The sequence below is a fragment of the Pan troglodytes genome, chromosome 15, assembly GCF_028858775.2.
Source record: "Pan troglodytes isolate AG18354 chromosome 15, NHGRI_mPanTro3-v2.0_pri, whole genome shotgun sequence".
NCBI classification, from domain to species: Eukaryota; Metazoa; Chordata; class Mammalia; order Primates; family Hominidae; genus Pan; species Pan troglodytes.
In genome coordinates this window covers 15048992-15065061 of record NC_072413.2, presented here as the reverse complement: position 1 = coordinate 15065061, position 16070 = coordinate 15048992, and the positions used below count along the sequence as shown (strand labels likewise).

Genomic DNA, 16070 nt, shown 5'->3' with positions numbered 1-16070 from the left:
GCGAGATCCACACCGCAGCCTCGGAAGACAAATGTGGCATTCCTAATGCAGACATGACACCCAAAGTATGACACCCCCATTGCTCATGTAAAAAGCACCTGTAATGCTAATGCGCTGCCTCAATACAAAAATATTAATATAAGATCCGCAATCCCCTCGCTGCTGTGCAGTCCAAAGACAGCCATCATAATAATCAACATTGACATAGTCAATACAAACTTAGTAACGAACCTAGGGTTAAGGTTGGTGTTAGGGTTAGGGGTTAGGGGTTAAGTTTAGGGTTAGAGGTTGGAGATAGGGATTGGGGTCAGAGTTAGGGGTTAGGAGTCAACGTTTAGAGTTAGGGTTTAAGAGATGTTAGGGGTTAGGGATTAGGGGTTAGGGTTGGGTTAGGGTGAGGGTTGGGGTTAGGGGTTAGGGTTAGGGATAGTGGTTAGGGTTTGGGTCAGGGGTTAGGGGTCAGGGTCAGTGGTTAGGGGTCAGGGTCAGGGTCAGGGGTCCCACTCTGCGATTTGTCTATTTACTCTGCTGACTGTTCCCTTTGCCATGCAAAAGCTCTTTAGTTTAATTAAGTCCCAGCTATTTATCTTTGTTTTTATTGCATTTGCATTTGGGTTCTCGGTCATGAAATCCTTGCCTATGCCAATGTCTAGAAGGGTTTATGCAGTGTTATCTTCTAGAATTTTTACAGTTCAGGAATTAGGTTTAAGTTCTTAATCCATCTTGAGTAGATTTTTGTATAAGGTGAGAGATGAGAATCCAGTTTTATTCCCCTACATGTGGCTCGCCAATTATCCCAACGTCATGTGTTGAAAAGGGTGTCCTTTTCCCACTTTATGTTTTTGTTTGCTTTGTCAAAGATCAGATGGCTGTAAGTATTTGGGTTAATTTCTGAGTTCTCTCTTCTGTTCCATTGGTCTATGTGCCTATTTTTAAACCAGTACCATGCTATTCTGGTAACTATGGCCTTATTGTACAGTTTGAAATCAAGTAGTGTGATGCCTCCAGGTTTGTTCTTTTTGCTTAGCCTTGGTTTGGCTACATGACACTCTTTTGGTTCCATATTAATTTTAGAATTGTTTTTGTAATTCTGTGAGGGATGATGGTGGTATTCAGATGGGGATTGCATTGAATTCGTAGATTGCCTTTAACAGAATGGTAATTTTCACAATATTGGTTCTACCCATCCATGAGCATGGGGATGCGTTTCCATTTGTTTGTGTCATCTATGATTTCTTTACTTTCTTATTTTTTTTTTTCAGAGGTAGTTTTGCTCTTGTCGCTGAGGTGGGAATTCAATGGTGTGATCTCGGCTCACTACAACTTCTGTCTCCCGGGTTCAAGCGATTCTCCTGCCTCAGTTTACTGAATAGCTGGGATTATAGGCATGCGCCAACATGCTTGGCTCCATCTATGATTTCTTTCAGCAGTGTTTTGTAATTTTCATTGTAGAGGTCTTTTGATTACTTTGCTAGGTATATTCCTAAGTTTTGTTTGTTTTTTTGTTTGTTTGTTTTTTGCAGCTATTGTAAAAGGGGTTGAGTTCTTGATGTGATTCTCAGCTTGATAGCTGTTGATGTATAGAAGAGCTACTGATTTGTGTCCATTAATCTCGTATCTGCAAACTTTGCTGAATTCTTTTATCAGTTCTAGGAGCTTTCTAGAGGAGTCCGTAGGGTTTTCAAGGCAAAAGATCATATCGTCAGCAACCAGTAACAGTTTGACTTCCTCTTTACCGATTTGGATTTCCTCTATTTCCTTCTTTTGTCTGATTGCTCTGGCTAGGACTTTCAGTACTATGTTGAAGAGGAGTGGTGAGAATAGGCTCTTCGTCTTGTTCCAGTTCTCAAAGTGAATGCTTTCACCTTTTCCCCATTCAGTATTATGTTGGCTGTGGGTCTGTCACAGATGGCTTTTATTACATTAAGGTATGTTCCTTGTATGCCTATTTTGCTGAGAGCTTTAATCATAAAGCAATGCTAGATTTTGTCAAATGCTTTTTCTGCATCTGTTGATAAAATCATGTTATTTTTTTTAATTCTGTTTATTTGGTGTATCACATTTATTGACTTGCATATGTTAAACCATTCCTGTGTCACTGGTATGAAACCCACTTGATCATGGTGGATTATCTTTTTGATATGTTGTTGGATTCAGTTAGATAGTATTTTGTTAAGGATTTTGGCATCTGTATTCATCATGGATATTGGTCTGTAGTTTTCTTTTTTGGTTATGTCCTTTCATGGTTTTGGTATTAGGGTGATGCTGGCTTCATAGAAAGAAGGGAGTGTTTCTTCTCTCTCTGTCTTGTGGAATAGTGTGAAAGGATTGGTATCATTTCTTCTTTGAATGAAAGAAAATATTCTTTGAATGTCTGGTAGAATTCTGCTGTGAATCTGTCTGGTCCTTGGCTTTTTTTGTTGGTAATTTTAAAATTACCATTTCAATCTTGCTGCTTGTTTTATTGGTCTGCTTGGGGTATCTACTTCTTCCTGATTTAAGCTAGGAGGGTTGTATTTTTCCAGGAATTTATGCAACTCTTCTGGGTTTTCTAGTTTATGTGCCAAAAGGTGTTCATAGTACCCTTGAATAATCTTTAATATTTCAGTGGTGTCAGTTGTAATATCCCCTCTTTCATTTCTTAGTGAGGTTATTTGGATTTCCTCTCTTCTTTTCTTGGTTAATCTTATAATGGTCTATCGATTTTGTTTATCTTTTCAAATAACCAACTTTTTGTTTTATTCATGTTTTGTATTTGTTGTTGTTGTTGTTGCTGCTGTGTCAATTTCATTTAGTTCTGCTCTGATCTTGGTCATTTCCTTTGTTTGCTGGGATTGGGTTTGGCTTGTTCCTGCTTCTCCAGTTCTCTGAGATGTGAACTTAGATTGTCTGTTTGTGCTCTTTCATACTTTTTGACATAGGTGTTTAGGGCTACAAACTTTCCTCTTAGCACTGCCTTTGCTGTATCCCAGAGGTCTTGATAGGTTGTGTCATCCAGTTCAAAGAAATTTTTTCCATTTCCATCTTGATTTTGTTTTTCACCCAGTGCTCATTCAGGAGCAGGTTATTTAATTTCCATGTATTTGCATGGTTTTGAAGATTCCTTTTGGAGTTGATTTTCAGTTTTATTCCACTGTGATCTGAGAGAGTGCGTGATACAATTTCAATTTTCTTAAATTTATTGAGACTCGTTTTATGGCCTATCATATGGTCTATCTTGGAGAAAATTCCATGTGCTGTTGAATGGAATGTGTATTCTGTGGTTGTTGGATGAAATGTTTTGTATATATCTGTTAAGTCCATTTGTTCCAAAGTATAGTTTAAATCCAGTGTTTCTTTGTTGACTTTCTGTCTTGATGACCTGTCTAGTGCTGTCAGTGGAGTAATGAAGTCCCCCACTATTATTGTGTTGCTGTCTATCTTATTTCTTATGTTTACTAGTGATTGTTTATAAATTTGGGAGCTCCAGTGTTAGGTTCATGTATGTTTAGGATTGTCATGTTTTTCTGTTGAATGAGACCTTTACCATTATATACTGTCTGTCTTTGTCTCTTTTAGCTACTGTTGCTTTAAAGTTTGTTTTGTGTCATATGAGAATAGCTACCGCTGCTCGCTTTTGGTGTCCATTTGCATGAAATGCCTTTTTCTACCACTTTCCTTAAGTTTATGTAGGTCGTTATGTGTTAGGTGAGTCTCCTGAAGGCAGCAGATAGTTAGTTGGTGAGTTATTATCCATTCTGTGGTTCTGTATCTTGTAAGTGGAGCATTGAAGCCATTTACAACCAACATTAGTATTAAAAAGTGAGGTACCATTATGCTCTCTGTTGCCTCTGTACTTTGTTTTTGTTTTTTGTTTTTGCTTTTTAACTTGTATTTTTGTTTTATAGGTCTTGTATGATTTATGCTTTAATGAAGTTCTGTTTTGATGTGTTTCCAGGGTTTGTTTCATGATTTAGAGCTCCTTTTAGCAGTTCTTACAGTGCTGGTTTGGTAATGGCAAATTCTGTCAGCATTTGTTTGTCTGAAAATGACTGTATCTTTCTTTCATATATGATGTTTAGTTTTGCTGGATACAGAATTCTTGGCTGATAATTGTTTTGTTTGAGGAGGCTGAAGAAAGGGCCCCAATCCCATCTAGCTTTTAAGGTTTCTGCTGCAAAATCTGCTGTTAGTTTGATAGGTTTTCCTTTATAGGTTACCTAGTGCTCCTGTCTCACAGCTCTTAAGATTCTTTCTTTTGTCTTAACTTTGGATGACCCAATGACAATGTGCCTAGGCTAAGATCTTTTTGTGATGAATTTCCCAGGTGTTATTTGTGCTTCTTTTATTTGGATGTCTAGGCCATGGAAGGTTTCCTTGATTATTCCCCCAAATATGTTTTCCTAGCTTTTAGAATTCACTTCTTCCTCAGGTACACCAATTAGTCTTAGGTTTCATTGTCTTAGGCCCCACCACTGGGGCCACTACACATGACATGGGATGTGGGCCATCGGGCAAAGGGCACGGAGATGGGGCGCTGCCAGGGGTGCCAAGGAGGAAAGAGAGCGCTTTCCAAATTGTCTTCCAGGGTTTCAATGTGCATTTTATTAACTCAGAATCGGTCGGGAATAATACTAGGGAGCTACCTTTCCCTGGAGATGGGTCTTGTCAGTGGAGTGAGATAGGTTGAGGGGAGGAAGAGGAATGGGAGGCTCAGTTTATAAATATTAAGATCAGCAAGGGTGTGCTGCTGGCAGGAGCAGAGAGAGCCTGGAGATTTGGGTGGCTGCTGTTGGTAAGTGGTTGCAATCCAGAGAGTGGGATTGAGTTCCTCCCTTGTCATGTTAGCATCCTGTTTCCTGGGCGTGGGTCTAATGCCCTGCAGGTGGTCATTTTACTCATGGTGGCTTTGTCTCTCTTCTGCCATCTCCAGACTCAGCTTCACACTCCAGGGCTGCGTACCACCAGCCACTGTCATGTTAACCCCTTCCCAGGCCAATGTGTCCTTGGCCTGGAGCCCGATCTGCTGGACAGCCTGGGACCGTCCATTTTCAGGGTGGTGGGCAACCTGGTGGCCATCGTGGTGCTGTGCAAGTCACGCAAGGAGCAGAAGGAGACCACCTTCTACACAGTTATGCAGCTGGCTGCCACCGACCTGTTGTTCACTTTGCTGGTGAGCCAGGTGACCATCGCCATGTACATGAAGGGCGGGTAACCTGGGGGCCAGCTGCTGTGCGAGTACAGCATCTTCAGCCTGTTCTTCTTCAGTCAGTCCGGCCTCAGCATCGTCTGTGCCGTGATATCTATACAGGTAATTTGTGTTAGACATTCTTAGAAGAGTTTCAAAAGTTTTATGTTTGTATCTCGGTTATAAACAGAGTCCTCAAATGCATACAAAGGAAATCATGCCATGATTGAATTTTAGCAGGAATAAGTTTATTTTACCTATTCAAAATTAAAATACTTTTGTTGTGTTTGAACATGTGTTTTAAAGATATGTTTTTGAAAAAAGTTTAAGTACATATTTAATCATGTCCGCTTTTCTATCCCAAGAAATAATTTCATATATAGTTTATTTAAATTTTTTAACAAAAATGTAGCATGATTTTTTTAATAGTATATTTTATTTAGCCCAATATATATCCAAAATATTGGGTCAATATGTAATCAATATAAAAATTGTTAGACATAGTTTGCATTCTTTTTTCATATGAAATCTTTGAAATCCATTGTGTATTTTACATTTTAGGATGTCTCAACTCAAATGTGAAATTTTCATGGAGAATATTTGAACTGTATTTAGAGTAATACAAATTGCAGTTAAAAAGTTTAATATAGATTTACCAGGGGGCGTGCAGCCTGCTTGCCAATCAGATCGCTGCTGAGCGGTCCCACAGCCAACCCCTGAAGAGCAGCCTGCTGGCTTCCCCAGCGCCCAGGAGTTGGGGATGTCCTACAAACCTACCACCCCTGCCCCTAGCAGCACCCCCGGCTCCAGCACCCCTGGGCCAGGCACTCCAGTCCCTACAGGAAGCGTCCTGTCGCCGTCGGGCTCAGGGCCGGGAGCCACTGCCCCTTTCAGACTGCTGTTTAAAGACTTTGGACCGCCTACCATCGGTTGTGTGCAGGCCATGAAACCACCTGGTGCCCAGGGCTCCCAGAGCACCTACACGGAACTGCTGTTGGTCACAGGGAGATGGGCAAAGGGATCTGGCCCACCTATGCTGGCAGCAAGAGCGCCGTGAAGCGCCCGAAGAGAGGTATCATCCATCCCTAGTCAGAATGCCTGGTAGAGACAGAGTGGAACGCCCACACTTAACAGGAAGCTCCTAGGCCTCTGTGTCTGGACTCCAGAGCACCTGCTTCTCCCTGGCCTTCATCCCTAGTTGCACTAACCATCCTGGGCTTCCTGTCCTGTGTCCCTTGATGGGTGCCCTCCAGGAACCAAGGGGTAGTTCTCACTCCAGGTGGCAGCACTAAGGACCCCCCTCCCCACCCCACCCCACCAACGCAACAAGAGTTAGCAGTGAGGTCCCCGTGAGTCCCACCCATGACCTGCCGACAGTGGTTGCCCACTGGAACTTTCTGTGGCCCCCACCACTCAGCCCTTCCCAGCACTTGTCCGGAGCCTCCTTCTCCCTCAGCACAGCTCAGGCCTCAGGCCTGACACTTCCCTGCCTTGTGTCTTTTGCTAAATATGACCTTTCTATATTAATAAAAGATGCTTTGGAGTTGTGCTCTCTAAAAAAAAAGTTTAATATAAAGGAGAAATAAAAGGAAATTTAGCAAAGAAATATGTAGATGAATATTTAAATATTCAGAGGTGACATTACTACCAGACATGAGATTATCAGATGTTTCATTTACTTATGATTAATATGTTTGTATTTCTTTTTTATTCATTTTATTTTATTTATGAATTTATTTATTTTTATTATACTTTAAGTTCTAGGGTACATGTGTACAACGTGCAGGTTTGTTACATATGTATACACCATGCTGTGTTGGTTTGCTTCACCCATTAACCTGTCATTTACATTAGGTATTTCTCCTAATGCTCTCCCTCCCCCAGCCCCCCACCCCATGACAGGCCCCAGTGTGTGATGTTCCCTTGCCTGTGTCCAAGTATTCTCATTGTTTAATTCCCACCTATGAGTGAGAATATGCAGTGTTTGGTTTTCTGACCTTGCAATAGTTTAAACGAACTAGGAAGTTCAGAAGTCACTTTACAAGAGAAATAAAGAAAAATAAAGTATTAATGACATTGGTAACAGAATAAAAATTAGAGTTAGACAAAGTATTAACAAGCAAGCTTATATATTTATAAGAGATGGGAAAATATTAGAAAGGAATAAATCATGTCTTGTCAACATGAAGAAAAAGTGTATTTTTTTTGTTAACTTATTATTGTGTTTCCTTGTATAATTTTCACTTGGTTTTGTTGGTTTTACTACTTGCTTCATTCTTTCAAAAACTACATCTTCATAGACCATTTCAGCTTTTGCTATGTGGGCAGAATTATAAAACCCAATTTCAAAATTTCAACTGAACGTTGTCAGCATTTTTCTTTGGGCTTTTTATTGAAAAAAAAACCTAAGTAATTGTGTGTGTGTGTATTTTAGTATTACCATGAATGTAATAACAATAAAATCAAACAAAAACAAATGGATATGCAATATGTTGGACTAGCATCTCAAATATGAAAAAGGCATTGCCAACAGTGATATGATTTTTTTCAAAATGGTAAGCTTTTTAAAGTATAATCTTATTTTAACCTAAAATCTTACTATCAGAAAATGCAGTGTACATTAAAATGTTCTGAAATGCTTTATTCACATTTATTAAATGGTTGTACTCACTCAGATATCTACAAATTGGTTTTTCACTTATGTAATTATCTTATAGAATGTTCAAAAGTCATGCAGAATGTGAGATAATTTTCTATTGAATATGATTGTTTTATCATTGCAAGACATCAAACATCCCTGTTTCCTGCCAAATGAATGTACAATAGCAATAAATGTAAAGATGTGTTTTTTGGAAAAGACACATTTTTGAGTTATAAAACAAGGATTTTAAAACTTGAATTGTTACAGTGAGTATGTCTTAATATAGACTACAGTCACTTTAGATAAAAAATTACCTCACATCTATTTTCAATATTACTTAAAGATGTTCATTTAGTGGCCAATATTTTATTTTGCCTAGTGGCAGATATTTTGCCACATGGCTATTTATGAAACTGTATTTAAATGCATGTACACATATAAAAGCTGCCACTGTGGCTGTAAACTATTACAAGTTATCAAGATTAAAAAATAAACAAAAATTTTCAGTTTTTCTATGAAATGTCTTTACTCGAGTCCAAATTTAGAGGTTTAAAATGCTTCAAATTAATAAAACCAAGTGTTTCACATATTTCAGTTGGAATGGCGTTTGTCCTAGTTTTATTAGTGAAGCAGCAGACTGCATTTTTTCACTCTCATACACCTTCAAAAGGTGGACAGAAAAATTGATAAAACTTCTAGGGCATTATCTGATGAAACACATTAAACACTAAAGGAGATATACAACTTCATTGCTTGTAAAAGACACATAAGAAGGAAACCTACATACATATATCTATCAGTTTTGGATTTTCAAGAAATATTTGCCTTAAAGTGAGCTTCATAACAGTATGTGTTTTCCAACAAAGCCAAGGAAAGTAAGTTTGACACAAGGATCTGGAAGTCTACCTGTGTGGCATAATTACATTGAATACATTCCACAAGTAAGGCAGAAATGTATAGTAGAGTGTCCATTATAGAGGAACACTCAATAAATATTTAATAAAGTGCTTAAAATTTCTCATTATTGACCTGAACAATGAGTATACTTATTACGTTTGCCAGTGACAGATATTAAAAGTGGAGATTGAAGGAAAAATGATGTATAGAAGAGAGATTTTACCTTCAAAGTGACATAAATAATTTGAAGAAATTGAGGGAAGTGACTTGCTTAAATATCCATACAGTAAATATTTATTGTGTGCTTACTGTGTGCACTGGGAACTAAGCAGTGAAAAAAATACAAAGGAAAACATCAACAACGTCTCTTCTATCATGGAGCTTACATTCTACCAGTAAGAGAAAGACCATCGACAAATACATATGTAGTATAACATGACTATGAATGGTATGGAGAAAAATAAGAACAGTAATGGGGATGTGGGGGCCTGGGGATTTATTTTATATAAGGATAGACAACAAAGGCCTCATTACTAAGTAATTTTACTCAATCCTTTTTTCAATTTATTTATTTGTTGATTCCATACTACTTATTTATGTATTTTTAATTTATTTTTTATTTTTAGAATCAGGGTCTCACTCTGTCACCCAGGCTGAAGTGCAGGGGTGTGATCATAGTTCACTGTAACCTTACTCCTGGGCTCAATTGATCCTCCCATCTCAGCCTCCCAAGTAGCTTGGTCTACAGGCACCTGCCACCATGCTTGGCTAATTAAAAAAAAAATTTAGAGATGGGGTTGTGCTATGTTGCCCAGGCAGGTGTCAAAATCTTGGCCTCAAGCAATGCTCCTGCTTTGGCCTGTCGAAGCATTGGGATTATAGGCATGGGCCACCGTGCCTGGCCCTGTAATATGTATTTAGCATATACACTGTGATAGGCACAAGAAAGTCTCTGATAGTTCAGTAAAAAACTGCAATGATGTTTGCAACAGGTAATTAAGTTTGGCCACGATTCTTTTGAGTGTCATAACACTGTCCTAAGAAAAAGTCTATATTTCCACTTTACTGGGTCTGTGAAACTCAAACTCAAGGTTAAAAAGCTCTGATTTTGGGGGTTGAAATCATAATCCAACTAAAAGCCAGAAATGTGGAGCCATTTTTTTATTTTAAGTGAATCATAAGCAGTCTTGTATTTAAGACAGATAAAATTATTGTACAGTATTATGTTTTCTGTACTCAAAATGAGAGAAAACCACGAGGGTTGTTAATGTTTGAAAAAAGAAGGCATCTATGAGGAAGCTTTATATTGGTAGAAAGTGTGAAAGGAAAATAAAATCTCAGGACCCCAAACTCACTATGACAAAGGAAAATTAAGCTTGGAACCTGAGTCATGCAAAAACTGCCATCCTTTTGTTCCCAAACAGCTGTAATTTCATATGCTTACTTTAACTTATAAATGGAAAGAAAACATGATACAGAGACAAAATACATGAAATTTGTATTGTGGTACACATGTGCTTTGTGATCATATTTCTGTGTCATAAACAAAAAAAAAGTATAAAGCTTAACCAAGAGAAATTTAGGGCACATAGAAGCATTTACGTGTTTTCATACTATGAGCTGGGGCTAAGGTGTCCTTTACCATGACAGTTGGTGAAGCATAAGAACAAATCAATTCACAAATGGTCTGGTAAATTCCAATTTCCGCATCTTAAATCATAGACCTAAGTCAGTCAAAGTCAGTCATATATATAGATATATGTGTGTGTGTGTATATATATATATATATATATATATATATATATATATACAGGCACCTACTTAAGTGGTATGATTTAAGCATGACAATAATGAGATAGGAATCATACTATTATTCCATTTTTACAGGTGAAGAAATCAAGGTCTACAAAAGAAATCAAATAATATGTCCAAATTCATATGGGCTTTGATTTTTGAACTTTCAAATTTTTGTCTTTGCTTAATACCTTTTGTTTTAAAATAATTTGACTCATAAGAAGTTAAAAAAAGAAGTAAAATGAATGACTATGCTATTTTCAGGCAACTTTCCCCAATGATTATATATAACTTAACCTAGTACATTGCCAAAATCAGGAAATTGACATTGTTTCCATACCATTAACTTAGGTTCAGACCCTATTCATATTTCTAAGGATTTTACATGTACAGATGTGTTTGAATGTATGTGTGATGTGTGTGTATAGATCTATGAAGTGTGGATTTATGTAACCATTACCATTATCTGGATGCAGAACTGCTCTATCACCACAAACAAAGTACATGTTTTCACGTTATCCCTCACTAATCATATCTTCCAGCCAACCCTAACCCTTGGCAGCTACTGTTCTGTTCTCCAGCACTGGGATTATGCTATGTAATTCAGGTATTTTTTTTGAAACCAAGCTTATGATGTTGCTAAATAAATAATAATGTTTATAAACTATTATTTTCCATCTTTATAAATGGCATACTGTAGCACATATTCCAATGTGCTATACATGTATAGGTGAGCCAAAGTTTGAACATCGATCTAAGTGCACAAACATAAAAAATATTGTATGCTTTTATCATAATATCTCTATTTGTAATCTTTTTCCCCAAATACTAGTAGTAGTGATGTTTGCTTTCTCTTATTTAAACTATCAGAATCTTTAAACTTTCTCTTATTTAAACTATAGTCATTACTAATTGAAAGTATGTTTGAATACTGCCTGATTCCACTTACACAAGATAGATATATATATCAGTCATATCTATGTGTGTGTATATATTTATATATATGTCAGTCATATATATGTGTGTGTATATATTTATATATATGTCAGTCATATATATGTGTGTATATATTTATATATATCACATACACACATATATAGATGGAGTTAGGTCTATGATCTCTGTATATATTTATATACACACATATGTATTTTTAAACTATTACAGGAAGCAAATAGTACAGTTGATTTCATATAACAAGAGTTATTGGATATATATGGGCAAAAGTTAATGCATATGGGCAAATAAATTGATGAACTTACAGACTCATTTATTTGACATATATTTATTGTGTGGTCTCTATTGAATGCTGGTTATCTTCCAGGAGCCTAAAATTCAGCAGTGAATGTAACAGGCTCAAATCCTTGTCCTCAAGTGGCTAATATTCTAATCGAGGGAGAAGACAATAAACAAAGTTAATAAGCAAAATATTCAACATACTAGTTGATAGGAAGTTCTTTGGTGAAAAATAAAGTAAGAGGAAAAGAATGAGAGGAAGCTCTAAAAGCAACTGAAGATTTACATGAAGAAGCTGCCCAGGCGTTGGCCCAGAGTGAGAGGAAGCACCATGAGTTCAACAGGCAGGTCACAGTTCAGTGGAAAGAAAAGGATTTCCAGGGCATGTTGGAGTGCCACAAAGAGGGCGAGGCCCTCCTCATCCTCAACCTGGTGACAGACTTGAAGCCCCAGATGCTGTTGGACACAGTGCCCTGTCTCTCCGCCTACCTCCTCTACATGTGCATCCGGCTCGCGGACCAAACCAACGATGATCTCAAGGTGCACTCCCTGATGACCTCCACCACCAACGGCACTAAGAAAGTCCTGAAGAAGCACAGTGATGACTTTGAGATGACGTCATTCCTGTTATCCAACACCTGCCACCTTCTTCACCGTCTGAAGCGGTACAGCGGGGATGAGGGCTTCATGACTCAGAATACGGCAAAGCACAACGAACACTGCCTTAAGAAATTTGACCTCACCGAATACCGTCAGGTACTGAGCGACTTTTCCATTCAGATCTACCAGCAGCTCTTTAAAATTGCCGAGGGTGTGTTACAGCTGATGATAGTTTCTGCCATGTTGGAAAATGAGAGCATTCAGGGTCTATCTGGTGTGAAGCCCACTGGCTCCCAGAAGCACTCCTCCAGCATGGCAGATGGGGATAACTCATACCGCCTGGAAGCTATCATCCGCCAGATGAATGCCTTTCATACAGTCATGTGTGACCAGGGCTTGGACCCTGAGATCATCCTGCAGGTATTCAAACAGCTCTTCTTCATGATCAACCCAGTGACTCTTAATGACCTGCTCCTGCGGAAGGACGTCTGCTCTTGGAGCACAGGCATGCAACTCAGGTACAATATAAGTCAGCTTGAGGAGTGGCTTTGAGGAAGAAACCTTCACCAGAGTGGAGTAGTTCAGACCATGGAACCTCTGATCCAAGCAGCCCAGCTCCTGCAATTAAAGAAGAAAACCCAGGAGGATGCAGAGGCCATTTGCTCCCTGTGTGCCTCTCTCAGCACCGAGCAGATTGTCAAAATTTTAAACGTTTAGCCTCCCCTGAATGAATTTGAAGAACAGGTAACAGTGGCCTTTATACAAACGATCCAGGCACAACTACAAGAGCAGAATGACCCTCAGCAACTGCTATTAGATGCCAAGCAAATGTTTCCTGTTTTGTTTCCATTTCATCCATCTTCCCTAACCATGGAGCCAATCCCAGCATGTCTCAATCTGGAGTTCCTCAATGAAGTAGATGCATGTTTAGTCTGATTCCCGATGTGAGCAAAAAGGAAGTATAGACAGTAAAGTAAATTCAAGGATCTGTTAAATCTGGTAAAAGTAGATCAAACCAGAGATTGACAGCCTGTGGAGGGTGCTGAACTATACAGAATTAGACACAACTGTGGCGTTATTTTTTGTATGTACTGCTCAGAATAAAAACACTTGAAATGTGGAAGATTTTAAGTTTGATTTCAGTCCAACAAATATACATAATAATTTATAGACACCAAGCAGTCCCCATAGCCATATAAAAGATGCCAATTCTATAAAATGAAGCTGCCGAGTTTTAATCTTTGCATATAACTGGAGAATGTCCAAATTGAAATACTAACTATATATAAGTCACATAAATTGCCTTCAAAGGGCTTTTAACAAATAATAGTACTAATAACCATGATAATGACATATACTGACATTTCCCAAAGTTTGCAAACCATAGGTGTGGTAGAGTTTGTGGTGAGATGTGTTAAGAACAAAAATATGGGGATGAGACTTCCGAGAAATGTCCCCAAAATATTTTTTAATGGCTGATTATACAAAGACAGCAGTGTAACTGACCTCCAAACCAGACATTTTGAGTACTGGTTTCTGAAGCAAAATTAGAAGTGCCAGTCCTCAGTGTCCTCAAACGCTTTTGTGTAATCTTGGTTTAATGGAAGAGATGATTAAAATGCTGCTACCTGAAACTCCAAGTGAGAAAGATGGAAAAATAATTTGTGTCTGATGCTAGTCCATACACTTTCCAAGTCCCACAAAACTCTCACAAAAATGTATATAAGCTAAATATTACAAAATGATAACAACTTGTTTTATTTATAGATGTAAAATCCAAACAATGTGAAAGCTTTTAATCTCTTAATACCATTAAGCCTCCAGTAAGAGCCTCATATAATGCTCTACTATTCCAAACAACTGAATAGTAAAACAAACTAACCTCGCACATCAGATTATCTGAAAAACCTTCAAAAATACTCAGTTCAGGGATTACTATTATACAAAAGTTTGGGGTTTTTTCAAGAGAATAAAATGGCTTAGGTCAACTTTCCCCTTTCAGGTTATTTTCAACGTTTTTCAAACGTTGTAATTCAAAATTGTAAATATCTCTCCTATGAAATAAGGATTTTAAAAAAAGAGTAATTCAGTAATATAACAGACGTAGATGTTTGCTGCTCTTAGAATTTTTTGTTTGTTTGTTTTGGGGCTCTTCAAAAGCAAGCATTCAGTTAGAAACCCATATTATTCTTTCCACACTTTTTTTTTATTATACTTAAAGTTCTAGGGTACATGTGCACAATGTGCAGGTTTGTTGCATATGTATACATGTGCCATGTTGGTTTGCTGCACCCACTAACTCGTCATTTCCATTAGGTATATCTCCTAATGCTATCCCTCCTCCCTCCCCCCACCACACAGCAGGCCCTGGTGTGTGATGTTCCCCTTCCTGTGTCCAAGTGTTCTCATTGTGCAATTCCCACCTATGAGTGAGAACATGCGGCGTTTGGTTTTTTGTCCTTGCGATAGTTTGCTGAGAATGATGGTTTCCATCTTCATCCATGTCCCTACAAAGGACATGAACTCATCATTTTTTATGGCTGCATGGTATTCCATATTCCTTCCACACATTTTTTTTTACTGTCTTTTCCCTATTTCTTGATAGCAGTATGCTGTTTCCATGATAAGAACAAATAGTGTTTGCCAATCATAGAAGAACAGCCTCTGTATTACATTGAGAAAATGAGATTTATCCATGGATTGGAAGTAGAACAGCCTGCCTCCACCCTCCTTTACTCAACCACCCAACTTAAAAGGCTCTAGGAAACACAGCACACTCCAAGCTACCTTCTGTACTGTGCCCTTAGACCACAGCTTCCTCAGTCATTCTCTGCATCTCCTGGGGCTTAACCCAGTCTTAGCCTGCGTTGAGGCTGCTGATAGTTGTGTTCCAATCAGTTGCCATGGACATTATCCCTTCCACATCCACATTAAACATGCCAGCTTCTCTTGGGTGTCTGCAGAGCTGTGCCTTTTTCTTTCAGTTTCAGTTACATAATCACTGACGTCCATGACACTCACACGTGGATCCATGTGCTGACTTCATTTAGAAAGCCAATCTAAAACAGCTGGGTTTGTGGCTACCTCTTTAAAGTTGTTTGTGAAGTATAATTTGCTTTTTGATGTACTTTAGTTTGAAACTGAGTCCCTTATGTAAGGACTGTCCTTAATCTTAAAAGACCAAAAATGCCTTGTTAGAGAGTTAAGGAGTTTTGACATGCAGTGGTTCCACAAATACAGTGGCTTACTGTCCTTATATACTGTCTTACACCATCATTCTCTCCATCTCTCTTGGTCACTACTGTCTGCTGTCACTGGTTAATTACTAGATGCCAAGAGCTTACTGAACAAAAGCTTGGCAATCAGAATAAATGGGGAAGGAAGGACCTTATGAATTGTCTACTTAGCCTAAGAAACGACAGGTTTAGTTCTTCTCTTCCAAAAGATACAGGTATATCACTGGAATTGTACTTAAAATTTATAGATGACTAGCAAATATATACTTTATATGTACTTAACATTTAGATCAATCTTATTTAATACTTGGAGGTTAGAAGAAGCATCTTTAGGGGAACTATATAATATTCTGTTAGCATTTTCTCTGCATTTTTAAAAATCATTTCATCTCAAACACTTATCAGCGTCATGAAATCAGTAATGACTCTTAAACAATTCAACATAAAGGTTTGAACTCTGTGCTAGATGTCTGTTTAATTTTTTAATATTTAAAATTTA

General features: G+C 38.1%; 1 protein-coding gene and 1 pseudogene across 1 annotated transcript; both read left to right on the top strand.

Moving 5' to 3' along the window:
• Window positions 1–1820: 1820 nt before the first annotated feature.
• On the top strand, window positions 1821–10444 carry LOC134808267 (cyclin-dependent kinase 2-associated protein 2-like; annotated as a pseudogene).
• An 84-nt stretch (window positions 10445–10528) lies between these two features.
• LOC134808404 (unconventional myosin-Vb-like) lies at window positions 10529–14832 on the top strand. Its single transcript, XM_063793943.1, has one exon. It carries the CDS (start codon window positions 12120–12122, stop codon window positions 12885–12887), a length of 768 nt encoding a protein of 255 aa, XP_063650013.1. The 5' UTR covers window positions 10529–12119; the 3' UTR covers window positions 12888–14832.
• Window positions 14833–16070: the final 1238 nt, after the last annotated feature.

Coding starts and splice junctions, on each gene's coding strand:
- LOC134808404 (XM_063793943.1), top strand. CDS start 12,120: ATGTTGGAGTGCCACAAAGAGGGCGAGGCCCTCCTCATCCTCAACCTG.